General features: G+C 36.0%; 1 protein-coding gene across 11 annotated transcripts in view; it reads left to right on the forward strand.

The window, feature by feature from the left end:
* Positions 1-17,100, forward strand: part of HACE1 (HECT domain and ankyrin repeat containing E3 ubiquitin protein ligase 1) — a 54,200-nt gene that overhangs the window by 21,910 nt on the left and 15,190 nt on the right. For 8 of the 11 annotated variants that reach the window (XR_008465381.1, XM_054195123.1, XM_054195131.1 and 5 more), the window contains 8 exons: positions 1,905-2,151; positions 8,151-8,497; positions 11,433-11,501; positions 12,051-12,138; positions 13,943-14,054; positions 14,147-14,244; positions 14,442-14,529; positions 15,636-15,785. Coding sequence is in view for 10 of the 11 variants with exons in the window: in XM_054195123.1 (XP_054051098.1) it covers positions 1,905-2,151; positions 8,151-8,497; positions 11,433-11,501; positions 12,051-12,138; positions 13,943-14,054; positions 14,147-14,244; positions 14,442-14,529; positions 15,636-15,785 (1,199 nt within the window). In the remaining variant the exon portion in view is untranslated. The remainder of the gene's footprint in view (positions 1-1,904; positions 2,152-8,150; positions 8,498-11,432; positions 11,502-12,050; positions 12,139-13,942; positions 14,055-14,146; positions 14,245-14,441; positions 14,530-15,635; positions 15,786-17,100) is intronic. The other 3 variants (XM_054195126.1, XM_054195129.1, XM_054195133.1) reach the window with 2 other exon arrangements.

Genomic DNA, 17,100 nt, shown 5'->3' on the forward strand with positions numbered 1-17,100 from the left:
GATACTCTTGCATGGCTGAACCAGTATTACCACTGTTAGTTTCCTGGGTGCTGTCCCACAGCCCATTGCTGTTGGGTTTGTTGGTTGTTTAGTTTGAAAGTGTCTTAAGTTGTTTTTTGTAATGCTTCTAGCAGGTAGCCAGGAGTGCCACCAAGCTTCTGCCTGAGGACTTCTGCCTCGAGCACCAGCAAGGAGCCTGTTCAGTTAGCATTACCTCCATCATGTATTTCCTCTTTCCAAGAAATAATTGTAGCATGACATGATTTGGTCTTGCTGGTGCAGATTTGGCCTAGATGAATATTCACAAATATGCTAGTAAAAGCTTCAGTAAACTGTTAAGAGCACTTTAAATTTTTTCCTGTTTATGTAAGTCCTCTTCCTGGAGACCAGGAAATTTAAACTGAAATTTCACCAGGAAAACACTGCTGCTGAGGGATGGTAAACCTCAATTGAAATGGTTTTTTTCCAATACTTAAATTAGCTTCTTGAGTTAGCTTCTTGTATTCGTAGATTCTTTTGGTATACAAGCAAAGATTTTTCTAAATGCTTATTTCTGAATGTGACCAGAGCTTCTGGGAATATAATTACAGCCTGCCAGTCCGGGAATTCTCATTACCTGAAGACTTAACATTCCTACTCTTGCATGGTCTACTTTTTGTATTCTTTTCTTAATTTAGATTTATTGAAAATTTAATCTGTTTGAAGTCTAAATTGTGACAAGATAGTCGTATTTTGTTTGTCAGTTTGGTAGAATTCTTAGTGTGTGGCTTTTTTAAATAAACACCTCACTGGCAGTCATTAAAATATGGTGCTGTAAACAAATAAGGCTTTTGCTTTTAGCTATACCATAGGGAGAGTGAAGTCATGATAAAGGTACTATGATGTTAAACTAGCTATGTTTCAGATTTGTGAATTAATAGATTAGTAATTGCATCAGAGGTTTACAGCATCCTCTAAGGTGTCAGTTTTCTGGTGTATACTGATCTTATAGTTAAAAAGCAAGTTGCAGGTACTTTAAGGATAGAATTGAATATGTACTCACTTGTGTAATATTTATAAGTGAGTAGACTTCATTAGAAAAAGTTTCAATTTCTTGCAGTTTTTATGTGTTCAAGATAGAAGAATTCTTACTGCTTGGAGTTTAAGGAAAGAAAACTAAGTTGAATTTGATGGAGAAATTTCTGCTTGTGCATGAACTCACGAATATGTCAGATTCTACACTGTATTGGTACGGAGTTCAGTGTTGGCCAGTTCAGTTAAGAAGGCATAAAACTTTAAGTATATTAATCATGTAAATAAAAAGCATACTGGTGCTTTTACATAGTATCTTTTAGATCATGCCTCTCTTGAATTGAAACAGTGCCAAAATTACCATCCTGATCCATTGTCTAATTGAGAGAGTGGGCATTTAGGATAGTAGCTAGGTGAGGATGCGATGTGGCAGCATATGTGTTTATTCAGTACACTTTTACCTTTGGATCCTGTCTTTTCTGGATTGAAAAACATTTTCAACTGAGTATCCCAATTTGTTTCATGCATCGATAACCTTACTTCATAAACCGAAATCCTTACTGTAGTAAGTTGAATATCTTACCAGTGGTTCATAAGAAGTGTGCATGGTTGTAGAAAGAAATGAAGTATTTGCAAGATTCTTCTTATTGTGCAAGATTCTTCTTATTTCACTTCTAACTAAAATTTTGAGTATGTATTAATAAAAATACAGTGCTTATGTTTGATGCTTGGGGCTGGTACAGGAAAGAAAAATTAAAATTCATTAGGGTTTAAAGCTTAGGGTTTTTTTTCAAGTATGTTTCTTAGGGCCTACCATTAGATTGTTTATTCCTTAATATACTAAATTGTTTCATCTAGGAAAAGAAACTTAAATATTCCATTTTTTCCCCCAGCTTGTCAAGTAATTATGAAGCTCAAATGAAGAGTCTCTTAAGGATCGTGAGGATATTTTGCCATGTCTTTCGCATTGGCCCATCCTCTCCCAGTAATGGAAATGACATGGGCTACAATGGAAATAAAACTCCAAGAAGTCAGGTGTTCAAGGTCAGAAAAGTATATGATGTTGTTAGGAAGATAGACGTTAAAGAGATGAATTTCACAAAGCATGCATTCATTTATCAGACATCTCATGAACAGGAAGTAAGTTTGGTTGATGTCCCTGTCCCTTTTTAAGTTAAGCCTACCTCTTTCCTTCTCATTAATGATTTTTTTTTTTCCCATTGGATTCATTTACCACTGATGCACATCCCATCTTATGATTTCTGTTTATTTCTTGTTTAATGTATTGTTTATTAGATGTTGAAGGCTTAGTTTACTCAGCTGTTTTTGGTAAACTTTGGTTTTATTTCTATTATTTTATTTAAGAGTGTAGTATTCTCAAAATGTGATAATATTAATATAGATTGTGTTAATGTAATTTCAGAATGGTGTTTGGAGAATCATTTGGAATCATTTAGTTTTATCCCATTTACAAGATAAATGGAAATAATTGAATTCTTAATCTGATAATTGTTTTCACTGTGATCATGAAGTTTTTTTCCAAGTGGTTCTTGAATTTTATTTTTACACGCTTTGAGACATACCAGCTTACTACTACCCTCACAAGATTATTGATTTATAGCTGTTTTCAAACACTTGCTTTAGGTGCTTGTCATTTAGATGTTTAATTCCTGAAGGGGTCAGTGTAGAAAGTCCCTATGTAGAAAATCATAGCTTGCCTTTCTGTAATGCTGTTCCAGTTTCCTGCGTGCCACTCAGTCTGCACTGGGCATATAACTGACATACTGTTCAGAGTACCAAAATAAGAAGAGATGAAGGATAGTCTCCTTTTTTTTTTTTTTTTTTTTTCCCCCCTGTCTCTCTCCATGCTTCTATAGGGCACAGTTCATATCACCAAATTTAGATGCCAATCTTTATGTGAGAATTTTCCTTAACCTTTGCATTTCTTTCAGGTTTTTCTGAAAATGGTATTTTGAAATTACTGCATTTATTTAATGATATGTTCTTCGGGTTACTTCTAATGGCTTTTAAGACCGAAGTATATTGATAAGGTCATGAAAGGTGACCTTATCGAGTCATCATATCCAGCTATATTTAGTTAAGTAGCTCAGTTTTTGTTTAAATTTCTTCTCTTGGAAAGAAGGAAAGCATTAGACTATTTAAAAAAACAACAACAAGCACAAACATTTGTTTTTCTGATAGCAAAATAGTTTTAATAATTAATTGATTTATATAACTAAAATAAAACTCGTGCTTGAGAATGAAAAATACTGTGTGCAAAATGTAATGCATTTTGCAGTAAATGAGGTAATAATTTTCTTTTAGACTTGTTCACTAAAATATGTTGAGCTAGATTGGTGTGAGTTTAACCAAATTTCCATTTTCAAAAAACAAAGCCCTACCCAAATCACAAGAATAATTTTATTACAGGCAGCATTGTCTAACAGTTTTAATGAAGATTGGTTTAAATATACCAGATTAAATAACAAGCAGATGTTAAATGCATTTATTACAGGAACTGTCTGCAGTGAGTTATTCTGTTACCTTTCTGTGTAGGTTTTCTGCTACCTTTTTTTCTTCAAGGTTTTAGGAGTAGCTGACCTAATCTCCTTCCATTTTGTGTTTGCTCATAGCCCAAAAAGGAAAAAAAAAAAACCTGAAGGTTTTGTGCTTTTCAACTCCAGATCACTTCAGAACTCACTATAGAACAAATGAAAACACTCAATTGCAATTTGCAAAGGAAATTGTATTTCAGCAGAATCACTTATCTGTGTGCCCAAACTACTTTGTATGCTGAAAGAATTGTTTCTCAATTTAGTATGGAGCTAAGTCTCTTGCGGTAGACTTACATTACACAACTGGCACAGTTGTGTCAGAAAATATCAGTAATTCTTAATTATGTAAAAACAACATTTATGTTTTTAAAAAATGAGCAAAATATATATACTATTGTTGCACTAGCTAACAAAACAAAATCAGGATGATTTAAAAATTACTTTTGCTATTATTTTAATTTAGTTATTTTAGAAGTATTAAAACTGAGGCAGCCCTTCATTAGGGTCACTGTTGTCTTTGTGGTATTTTTAAGGTTGATTTAAACTTCGAACTCAAAAATACAAAACTGCTGCTGAGAACTTGTTCTTGTTTGGGAATGGGGCATACTGTTCTGGCAACACTGAGTTAATCTTCAGTTGCGGTTGGATTAGCCTCTTCTTCCCTGAATTTACAGTAACTGGATAGTGGGAGATGAGACATAGTGCTGAGTCAATTGGGTGACTTCCGGTTCTCTCTCTTTCCTACCTTCCCTTTCGTTTTTCTTTTTTGGCCTTCTCTTGAAAACATAGTTGTGATGATCCCTTTTGGGAGAAGGGCGGAAAAAGCCCACTCTCTCTCTAGATTATTACAATGGTACGGAGGCTACTTGACCTGGCAGTTACGTGTCTTCGTTGGTACCAGTACTTGCATGTGGGACCTGCAGGTCAGTGGAACAGAACTCCTTTTCTGCTTTTTTGTTTTGAGTTTTCTTGAATATAGGCTGTGTGACTGTTTAGTACAGACCATTAAGGAAACCACTGAGGTTGCTACCCCAAAATGGGAGTTAAATCTGTATTTAAAAAGTCAACATGGAACTTAAAGATTTTAAATTTGAGATCCATATTGGAAATTTTAGCGGCAAGTAGCTTTAAATTGGAATTTGCCGGTGATCTTAAAATTCACTTGTGGGGATAAATGTTGCAGATAACTTGAATTTTGATACAGGTTTTATGGGGAAAACCAAGTCTTTCAGACTGCTTGTTCATGTCCCATGTAAGATCTTGAGTACTTTCTAGAGCACAAGAAGGTGATACAGGTCATCACCCACTTTGAATGCTGTTTATTTGTGCAAGTGAGGACCTCTCAATATTGTCTTTCTTTACTGTATAGGAAACTAATCTATTGTTCAATGATGTCTTCTGTCAAGAATGGACTTAGAAACTTTTATCTGCGGAGGACTGAGGGTAGCAGTGGCAGGAGTTCTGTCTTGTGGTACCCTTGTGGGATATGCAGAGGAACATGATCAGGCCTTATTGCAGGGTGTAAAGGCTTGTTCTCTTTCCTTCTGAATACACTCCCATTGAGTCCAAATATATCTGTACCTGATGACCTTTAAAGATGTATTTCACAACTCCTTTTAAAAAGCTGGTGCAAAAACATGTTTTATCCAGTATAAGAAATAAAATCTTTCTTCTGACTTCTTCCTTAATGCTTTGTTAAGATTTTCTGTGTTAGTATACTAATTGAACGTATTTTGAAGAGTTGTCACTGTAATATAATGTGGAAGGGATTGAAAATGTGACTATATCTTGATCTGAGGCTACTGATGAATGTTATTGCTTGACAAGGACAAGAAAATCACAGGACCATCTTTGCTTTACTGAAGTTCCCTGTATGTAATTCATTACAGGCCTGGTCAATTCAGGCCTATCCAAATGCTGTAAAGTGGAAACATTAGCTAATTAAGATACACTCTTGTGCTGATCTTGCAAGAAACAAAATAGTCATTGAATTTAGACACCCAATCTTGAAAGAAGCTACTGCAAACTCAGATGAGATTCTACCAGTGAGAAACTTTGTGAATAGTAATTTTGACCAGGCTTATATTTATTGCTTTTTCATGTATTGCTCTTCCAGTTGGTGTTCAGCTTGATCACATATCAGGGAAACTTGTTGCAAAATCTCCCTCTCTAGTTGAACAAAGTTGGGAAGCCCGTAACTCTTTTCTCTCATTTCCAATACTAAGATTCTTTTCTAGAATTGAATTGACTTCTCTGCTGTGACACAATCACTTCACGGATTAGTGATCTCCTGTTCCCTGTGTCTTAAAAGACCAACTATCTCACTGAGCAAAAGATTTTGCTCCAATGTTGCAGTTTGAATATGGGTTTGATTTCTAGCGTCTTGCTTTCTAGATGGGTAAAGAGGAGGGAATTGCGTAGCTAAATCCTCGCATTTGAGAGATGAGGTGTGCAGCTGTAAAAGCTTAGCATTTGATCAGACTCAGGTGTATAATTCCAAAGAAACTTTTCTGAAGTGCGAGATAAGAAAACTGAAGGTTAAGTAGAGGGTTGTGTTTAACATGCAGTTCATGGTAAGAATAGAGTGAAAAATGCTGACTTGTAGTTTTGAAAAAAACGTGCTAATGGTTTGATTGAATATGTCCATATTGTGCTTGAAAAGGTCTGATCGTGCATACTAACATAAAATGCTGACAGACGTGGATATGGAGGTGGTGGGCAATGTTTAGAGGAGTGCTTTATATCTTGAAGTTAGACTAGAAAAAAAGAAAGTGAAATGTTGAAGTCTCTATGCTTGACTACACTTCTGAATGAGTTTGTGATTAGAATCTGTGAAAAACTAGCTTTGGAAAAACAAATCAGTTGCGAGAGTTCTGAAAGGCATGCTAAGTCTGTGGGAAATAAAAGATAAAACACTATAAATATAACACTATAATAAAAGCTATCAGCAGAAAAATGGTGTCTGGCAAGCTAGGCATTGCAAAGTTTGAGAGAAGAAAACTACATTTAGTATTCTAGTAAATAACTACCTAGTTTCTCATGCTTTACATATAAAGAACACAGTTGCATTTCAATTCTTCCATGTATTCAATGAATCCTGTTTTCCATTAGAAAGTTTATCTACATCATGTTTTGAGGTGAAGGTCTGCTAGGTAGAAAAACCAGGTAGCTTGGAAAGAAGCTAACTCGATCCTGTATGGCAGATGTTTGTGTAGAAAATGGTGCCTACACTGGAGGTATTCAGATCAGCATCTAGAGAAATGTGTGGTCACAAGGAGTACAAGGATTAAATGAGTATCATACAGTACGTTGAGCAAAGCCTACCAGTCTTAGAGATCAGGCTGGCTTTCCCCAAACTTCTTATTGGGGAAAAACTAGAAATTTTTTAATGGTAAATTTCAACAGAATGTTTTAATACACAGCTTTTATGATAAGCAATTTATTGTGTACTGCGAGCGTGTCACTATTAGGTGTACTGACAGTGCTCCAGATAGTGCAGGCTTCTGGTATGCTGTTCTGCAAATAGCTCTTGATTTTTAAAGGCAATTTTAGAAGATGAGAACATAATTTTCAATATCTGCTAAGTCTTTGAATGCTTTAATTGGTGAAAAATGTTGATGTAATAGTAATGTATGTAAAAAGGAGTGCATTTAGAAGCTCACTCTTAGTTTTGGAATGCTATGAAAGGCTTGAGCCAGAATTGCCTCCCTGTGGGATATACACATTCCTGTGCTCACTAGACTGTATGCTTGTGAAATGTCCCCTCAAACACCATTAAGGGACAGCACAGTCAGCCCTTGTGTTTTTTGAAATGCCTGTGAGACAGCCACAGGTCTCTCAGCCCTTTCTCTCCTCTGTAGAAGGCACCTCAGAGCATGTGTGTAGTGATGGAGTTGTACCAGGTTTCGATTGTATTGGTTTTAAGCTGGCGGTAATGAATAAAGAATGACTTTGTTCAAATAAAATTTATGGCTTTGAAAACTGATCTGTGATTCTACTGATACTTGTTGCTATTTCTAAGACATTTGAGATATTTTGCTACTCTAAGACCTCTGAGATACTATCAAAATGAGTTGTATGAGCTCACACTATGCATAAAGCACATAATACTAGATGTGTGCATGAGTCTGAGTCTCAGTGGTGTTTTCTGGGATTTGCTCCATCTCCCTGGTACATGGAGCTTCTTTGGCCAGGACCGTAAAAAAGAACTGACGTGTTCTTATTCTGGACTTGACATGTGTATTATTGTCTCTGCTTGACTGCAGTAGTGTGCTGTGTAACAACTGTGAAGCCAAACTTGGTTAAATAGTTCAGTATTTCACCCTTTCTAAATTATTTTATATATTCCGTCTGCTGCTTGGTTATTTTCCTTGTATATGAAATTTTCTCTCTGTGCTGTATGGCTACAAGTACAGAATTTTTTATGAGTATTTGACTCTTATCTCTAACATGACTACTAAAGGATCATTTAAAGCTTTTAAATATGCATGATATTTATTTGCCTTAAGAGGATTATCACATCATTAATATTATCTAATATCAACATGTTCCTTTTTTGTCTATTTTTGCATGTGTTTATTGCAGCCGCTGGAACTGCTCTGGCATTCTCTAGATGAATGGCTTGTTCTTATAGCCACAGAGCTGATGAAAAACAAAAGGGACTCAGCCAACATTACTTCTATTTTACTGAAGCAAAAAGGACCGGATCACCAGGATGCTTCTCCTACACCTTCCTTTGCTGCTGCAGGAACTGAGGGCAGAGAAGAGCTATCCTCTGATGCTGGCGAGTCAAAAACATATGATGTTACTGATGTTACAGGGAAGCAGGAAGCTTGTGCTGATTGCCAGGATGTTATCTCCATGACAGCAAACAGGCTAAGTGCTGTCATTCAAGCCTTTTATATGTGCTGCTCCTGTCAGATGCCTCAGGGGTAAGGAGGGGATCCTGTTTATTACCCAAACTGTTACCATTCAAATATCATGTATGCTTTCTTGGAAGAATGTTGGTGCTGACTAGATGATATTAGTGACAGTCAAGGATATGCTTTTTAATGCTTTCACTAGTTCAATTATTTGAATGATTTTTTTTTCTTCTGGTTTTAATGGTAGCAAACAGCATGGCAAATGTTCCATATTGCTGCTGCCTATGAATGTGGCTGCGTTGGGGCAGATTTCATATTGAATGTCTAATGGCTCTTTGTAGGCTACAAAGATGGCCATGGTTACTTGCAGGTAACCTAATCTTGATCTCTTGAAACTTAGCTGTTCTTGCTGTTGGTGCTTAATGTGAAATTATCCCTAAATTTAATGTGATTATCCAACAACAGCTATAAGCTCAGAAAAAAACGCAAATTTTCTTTATGTATGAAAATGGCAGCTGGGGCAAAACTTCTTTGGCTATATTGGAGAAGTTTATAACAAGTAGAGTTTAATTGCAAAGTAATGCTCACTTGGAGTTCTGTCCTGTGTTGGCAAACATAGCTTTGTGTGGAACAGGTACTACAACTTAGGTAAATTTAATACAATCAGTATCTGGTTTAAAAAGAAAAAAAGCATGTCCACTTTAACTGAGAGCTTAGTCTGCCCAAGGTTGTTATGGGTTATATTTGTGAGCTTGCAAGGAAAGGATCCTTTGACCCTCTTGAGTGGAGGATTAGGCAAGTATGGTGGTATTACAAGCTTCCTAAGGAATCTGGAAGCAAGGTTCCCACTACATGGCAACTCTTGGTTATTCCCAGCCACTGTAAGGGTTTTTCTTTTCTGCCAGACCTAGTGGAATAAAAGCTTTCAAGTCGGTCAGTACTGTTTGTCTGGGGCAAACCCCTCTGTGGACACTCTGGAAGATGATCTGGGGTTCAGCACATTCCATGAGCACCTCAGTACTTTCACTTTTAGTTTTACTCCACCTTGAAAAAAGGATTGCTGGATAGCCATTTCCCTTGAAATGTCCATCAAACATTGCTAAGATAAAATGCCAGTAATTATTTATAGCAGCCAAATGAAAAGCAGAACTGTTTATAGAAGTGATTAAGTACAGTGTGTCCCACTCCGCGCCCCCCCCCCCCCCCAGCTTTATTTCTCTATACCAAAATTCAATTGGAGAGGTGACTGTCTCCCTGTGTCCGGGTGACTCTCTGATGGACCTTACCCAGTGAGTCTGTCCCTATGCATAATTTATGCTTCAGGTTAGGGAGAACTCCCGTGGTTACTATGTAAGTTTAATTGAGAGTTGTTATCATAGAAGCCAGGAGAGTAAGAAGTGTTTCAGTGACAAGTGGGAGAACTCCCTGGGATGCAGGAAAGTATGGCAGAGCACACCTGAATTCTGTGTTGCTTTAGGGCTTTTCAGAACTGCCTAGAGAAGTACAAAGATCTGAGACTTACTGAAGTTTTCATATTAATAGGAGTAAATAGCACAAGGGTGTAACTCAATACTGCTGCCATCTTCAAATAGCACTTGAAATTATAGCAAATGACATTTACAGACAAAATAATTTAAAATGGCTCTAATTTTAGATTTGAGTGTCTTTATGTTTAATGGAGGAGAGTAAACAGAGCTCATAGTTTTCCATTGTTCCTAATATTCATGCCATAAAGATGGCATTTCATGCTTAAATGGAAAATCAGCTGGTTAACATTTGAATTACTGATGTTATTTTCTTTTACTTGCCATGATTGCTTTTCTTCTGCCAATGCTGATATTGAATCTAGACATTCTGAGTTAGTATACTGAAATACAATGTTCCAAGTTTTCAGCATCAAAACTGACAAGTGTATGCTAAGGTGTTTTTTTTTTTTCTCTGTATATTGCACCTTACAGCTTGTGTGTCAGTTTACAGGTAGAGAGAGTTCACTGCCTTTTGGGGAAGAAAGACTCTCTTTAAGTTGTTTAATATTTTCAGGTTATCTTTCAGACCAGAATAGTGTTTACAAAGTTCGTATTTGGTCTATGGAAGGTTTTATTTGCTTGTTTGTTTTTTGTGTGGATGAGTGGAATGATACGGCAAGGCTTGTTTCTTCAAAACAGTAAGGGAGAGAAGAAAAATAGCTCAGTTGTTTTACAGAAAATGAGCAGCTCTTGTCTAAGTTGGTGTTGGGAACAGGAACAGTTCTACTATTTTTCATAACCTTTCAAGGCACTTGATGAGAGGGTTTTATCCTTGTTTGCAAGTATTCATTAGCTTTTGCTGAAACTAAAGGATCCAAATCAGAATTTTGCTTTTTAAAAAAAATGCAGAACATAGATGTAAATAAATGGAGTAAAATTTGCAGCCATGTTAATCCTTCCCTTGTTCTCTATCTATCTAGGAGAAAAAATAAAATTCTATAATAGTGTATGAGATGCTTGCCCGGCAAGTAGCTTTGTTATTTCACAAAGCCATTAAATACCACCTTGCCCCCCATTATTAAGTTTAAGTTTGTAATGATATTTCTTCCTGGCTCTTTTTCTTACTTACCACAATTTACAAGGTTTGTTGTGGGAGTTTTATACAATGAACAAGAATATAGTATACTGTGCATATAATATCAGTCCTTCCGTATATGTGCTTCCACTGTTGTATTGAAAGGTGGAAAGATTCAATAGAAAAATGTGTATCTCCATTAGCTTGAGCTTATTTTGTTCACATAGTTAGTAACAGTTAGTGGGCAGGCTGCTTGACCTTCTTGATTGTTGGTGTTTTTGCCTTTTCTATTAGTTTATTATGAAATCTTAATGCTGCTGAGTATTTAGTTTCATGATTCACTAGTTAAACAACATCGGTTTCTATTTGCATAGTATTTTATTAAAAAGAATCAGCAATTTATGTAATTCAAATTCTTTTCAACTTCATTAACCAAAAGCATCTTATGATTTTCTTTGAACAGGATGACATCGCCTCGTTTTATAGAATTTGTCTGTAAACATGATGATGTCCTTAAGTGTTTTGTTAACCGGTAAGCTTCAAGAAATACAGAGTTTCTAATTTCTTTTTTTTTCTTTTCCCAAAATATTTCAAACTCATATTTTCCTTGTTACTGAGTTGTATTTTTAGGTTATTGTTGTGACATATGTACCATATGCACTTTAATGGTCCTGCCAGATTGAAGGGAGTGTGTATTAATGATTTAGAGCTCAGGCTTAAATGAACTCTTCCACATATATAAGCAATCGTTATGTAAGATTCTGTGAGATTTTGTGAACAAACTGTTTTTCACATAGCAGCGGAACAATTTCATTAATGGATTCTTTCCTCATCTTTGTTCCAAATAAAGCCTTCCCTTTTGAGGCAGATGAAAAATTTAAGGTAGTATAATGAGGTAGAAAAATGAGGTAGTATAAGCCATTTGGAAACAAGAAGTAGGAAAACATTACAAAATAGAAGAGTCTACTGGAACTTTTTTTATATGACTAGAGTGCGTTGTCTCGTTATGTAGACTTTGTGTATTGTGAAGCATTATTATTAGATCTCTGACTAACAGGCTTCTAACCTATTTTTCTTTCAGGAATCCCAAAATAATTTTTGATCACTTTCATTTTCTTCTTGAATGTCCTGAACTAATGTCCAGATTTATGCACATCATAAAAGCTCAGGTAAGTGTGAGGAGATGCTTAGTTACGACTTTTATGAATATAAAGAGGGTGTTTTATTTAATAATAATAATACTTCTTTAAAAAAAAAAAATCCATTTGGGGAGGTTGGAAGAACTAAGTGTGGCCTACAGTGCCTCTGAATCTGCGATGTTGAAAAATCAGATTAAACAGACATGGCAGCCAGATTTCTGTACTTCTCATTCTTTAAAATACATGTGGAAGTCCATTTGGGATGACCAATGTTAACTATTCTTACAAGTCCAACTTACTAGTCTTACAAGTCCAACTTTCAGTTAAACAGAGTTAACTTTCTATTATTAAATCTATTTGTGCACATCTAATATGTTGATCTTTAAAATGTTGTGCTTTTTCCGTAGTTGACTTACATTTTGAGACAAACCAGAGGATAAATGCATCACTATTAGTTGATTTGGCCCTAGTTAATTAGCAGCAGCTCCTTCAGTGAAACATCGAGTTGTCTTGTTATCCTTTACTCTGTTTCCTGCCATTTCCTTTTGTTTGATTGGGATGTTTTTGAGTAAAATTCTGATGTCTTGCATAACCTAAACTCACTTCTCAGTTTAACACAGAACATGAATTCAAGACTGAAGAGTTACTCTAGGGAAGACTAGTGCAGTTAAGTGGAAAAAATAGCGGGCAAACCCCTGTATGGAAGTCTGCTACTTTACATAAAACTCTGTAGCGTTAAGCTTCTGCCGTGTTTTCATCACTTATCTTTAAAAGGTTGTGATTGTCTACATGTAGCTCAGAGACAGAGCTGTGCATTTGTTCTATCACAAATGAAGATGATCTTTGGGCAATAATGAGCTATTTGGAACTCCTTCGTTTAACACTCACTGGTATACTTTTGCTTTGTTCTCTATGAGAAAGGTTTCATATATTAAAATATTTTGATCAATGACAGAATTTGCTCAAAACAAAGGTAAAACTCCTCTAACCAACCAGAACCCCGCCACCACCCCCCAAATAATTGTGGAGGGTCTGTTCCAAAAGCTTTATTTCTTTAGTTGTGAACAGTACTATGCCTTTGTTTTTAAATGTACATTGTTTTTGGTAATCTGGTTGTGGTTTTAGGACATGGTGTAGAGGTATTGTTTGCGTATTCTTTGGTTGAAATGTTTATTTCTGAAATTCATTACCTATGAATAATGAAGAGAACTTGAGAACTGGTACCCTGTTTGGCAGATCAATTGAAAGTATGTGACATGAATCGATAGATCAAAGAGGCCATACTTGTGTCATACCTGTATCAAAAGTACTGCAAAATACCAATCTAAACGCTGAATCAAAAAAGCTAGGGCCTTCTCACCTAGGAATTGCTTTGGAAGGTTTTTGGTTCCTTTGGGCTCTTTTTTATTGCCAATGAACTTTACTACAAATGTAACTTGTTTATATCACTTGTGCCTCTGTGCTCAGCTGTGGCTGATATTCGTAGTGTTACAGAAACCAGTGAATTGCTTCTTATCTAGATTCCTTCCCCCCACTAACCTGGAAGAAGTTCTGTGCTGTTTTTCTACTGCATGGTGAACTCCAATAGCTATTTCTGGATAACTGATGCCCTAGTGTTTCTGCATACCAGGTTTCAGCAAGCACTCAAGGGCATGTCTAGTCCTTTCCTCTTTCCAAAATATTTTATAGCATATTGAGGTAGCACCACTGAGTATCTCTGCACATCTCAAAAATGAATTAAGAAATATGCATAACTGTTTTCTAGTCATGCTTAGAGGGAGGAATTACTCAGTTGAATGCATCTATGTAATGTGGTTTACCCCTTGTTTCGTAGCCATTTAAAGATCGCTGTGAATGGTTCTATGAACATCTGCATGCCGGGCAGCCAGATTCGGACATGGTGCACAGGCCTGTCAATGAAAATGACATCCTTTTGGTTCACAGAGGTATAGTGTTATAAATGGAAGTACTGTATCTTTGAAATACATTGAAATATAATGAATTAAGATAAAAAAATTAATCGGTGCTTTGTATTTAGATTCTATTTTTAGGAGTAGCTGTGAAGTTGTGTCTAAAGCAAATTGTGCAAAACTAAAGCAGGGGATTGCTGTGAGATTTCATGGAGAAGAAGGCATGGTGGGTAAAACTGCATGATTTTCCTTTATGGTATTTATATAGCTAAATACTAATTTGCTTTCACAAGTATTATTTAGAACTAAATCCTAATTGAAAATAACTTTTATACTTTATTAAGAAATATGTGGTTACCCAGCATAACTGTTTGTGCAGTGAAAATTCTATGTACTAATATGTTTTATTCTTTTGACACGCAGGGGCAGGGTGTGGTGCGTGAGTGGTTTGATATCTTATCCAGTGAAATAGTTAACCCAGATTATGCCTTATTTACCCAGTCAGCTGATGGTATGTCTGCCTTTTTTTAACCTGATTTTAGGGTGTCTTTCATAAAAGCGTTTTTATAATCCAAGAAAAAAGCCACTTAATTGGTTTCAGAATATGATTGTTACTTTTTAAAAGCAACACCAACAGCATTGATCTCATATAGAGAAGTGATCTACTGTACATTTTTTATAACTACAGAAGAAGTATTTTTCTTAATTTGATGTTTCCTTGATTTTGTCCTCTTTTTTCTAAGAGGAGAATGAGTAGTTGGTTTTAATGAGCCCATGCTATTTCTGCCTGGTAGTAGAAGGCTGTAACACTTTGAGAGTAGTATAGAAAGTGTTTTCATTTCTTCTGCATCTGCAAGGGAACTGTGGAAGTATTCTTTTATTTCCTTTTAGAAATCCACAAATTCAATCAGTTAATTTTTGTGGTAAAGCTGGATGTTGATATCCACAAGTCTACCTTGTATTTGACTTTTTGTCTTTTGGGTGCTTCCTATAAAGCAAATTTTTATCAATAAAAGATTTCACATAATCATCAGTGATAAATGTTTTGCTTTCTACCTGATGAAGTTTTGGCAAGTGGCAAGGGATTCAGTCAGAAGTAGAGGCATACATTAGTTCCTGAAAGTTAAAAGGAAAAGTTCAGGGGTGTTTGTTTGAGGTGGCCTTTTTCAAGGAGATTAGGGCTGAACTGTCTCCTGTCTCCTGCATCTGGAGTCTGTTGAAAGGAGGTGGACGCATTCTGATCCTTCCTTTGACCATGTTCACAAGTTGATAGAAATGTGGCCTGTTAGTGTGAGCAAAAAAATGCACATAGCAGTATAGTAAGATGGAGGACCAAATTTATCTGATCATGGTTACCCTTACGTTGTTGATAATTATTTCAGAGTGGTGCCTTGGAGAGTGGCTAAGCAGTATCATTGTAATAATAGGATGTCATTGTGTTCTAATACATTTCTTTCTGATGTCTTTTTGCTGTAAACAAAAAACCCCAAACGGTCTTCCAGAACCACAAAGTAAAACTCTTTGAGTGGTTTCAGGTGCTTAGTGTATTCGATAAATATGAACTTTGCTTACTTGTTTTTTTTAAAGTCATGAAATGTGATAATCTGTATTTTGTAGGAACAACTTTCCAGCCCAACAGCAACTCTTCTGTAAATCCAGATCATTTGAACTACTTCCGTTTCGCAGGCCAGATCCTGGGGCTAGCTCTGAATCACAGGCAGTTGGTGAACATTTACTTCACGAGGTCATTCTACAAACATATTCTTGGTATGGTTTTATTAAAGTCCTGTTTATTAGTCATAACAATTGTCTAAGCAGTAAATCTTTTCCTTTCTTACTTTTGTGTGTATTAAAAGTGAAAAAGTCTTGGAAATGAATGTCTTGTTAATCTTTTATGTACATCAGAGTCACAATGTAATATGGCAGTAATTGCTATTCCAGTCTGAACCTCTCTTAGGAACTGTTAAAGTTGTAAAATACAGAAATACATTAGCAAAACTATGTGGGAATTTCATACAGTTAGCAACTTTTATTAAAATAGTTAATCTTTCCATTTATATTTGAATATGAATCTTAAATTAAAAACAAGGCAGGCATAATTAATCTGTCTAAAGCATAATCATATAATTTAGTTGTCTTTAATGTTGCTGACTAGGAATGCCTGAAAGGCAGACTGGTGCAGCCAGTTGTTTTTGTGGTGTATGCAATTCTTCGCATCACAATTGTGAAATTCATCTCTCTTGCCATGTAATGTCGTTCTTGAGAAATGAAAATAATCGGTCCCTAGTTAATTTAGGACAGACTTACAAAGTTGATAACATTTATGTAATCTGGCAAAAATCTATCAGGCATTCTTTATTATGCCTGGAGTCCTTCAGTCGTGTAATATTTTAACAAGGTGAATCCATACTGTTGCGAACCTCCCTGTCTACCCACTCCAACAAATACTGCTTACTTCCTGAAATAGTCCTTCAGCACTAATGCAAGCTCATCCTGTCTCCTTCCTGAGGAAAATTAATTCATACGATTACTGTAGCATTCAAGAGGATTGGTCATAAATCTTTATAAAAGCGTAACTTCTTTTTAATAGAGAAGGCCTGCTGTTAGCTGGTGGTATCTGTGGTCTAGGGCTCTTCTCTGCTCTTCTTTGAGAACCTTAATTGTCGAACATGATGCACCTGTTTTGCATTGTCATGAAAAATTTTCCCTCTTGAAGGGAAATCTATCACTTCCCTCAGGAAAATGTGATAGAAGAGTAAATTCACTTTGCATTCCTGTAACTTCTCGAAGTACGTAAATTCCTTTGCCACTGTATGCAGCATTTGCTTTGTGTTTGAGTGCTATTCTTTAATTTTCTTTGGAAGTATAAGATAGCTTGATGTTGGAAGTTTTACCATTCCTCAAGAACCGCTCCTTACTTTAAGACCTAGCAAGGTTTTCAAGGGATTGTTTGCATCTCATTTTAGTTTTCTGCAGTCATTCTGTCCACCTACAGTCTTCCTGTCGTGTTTGCTGAGTTCAGGACAGATCAAGTCTTAACTTCAGATTTACTGCATCTCTTCCCTCAGTGTTCAGGGAACAC

This window comes from Rissa tridactyla, chromosome 3 (genome assembly GCF_028500815.1).
Source record: "Rissa tridactyla isolate bRisTri1 chromosome 3, bRisTri1.patW.cur.20221130, whole genome shotgun sequence".
Lineage (NCBI taxonomy): Eukaryota > Metazoa > Chordata > Aves > Charadriiformes > Laridae > Rissa > Rissa tridactyla.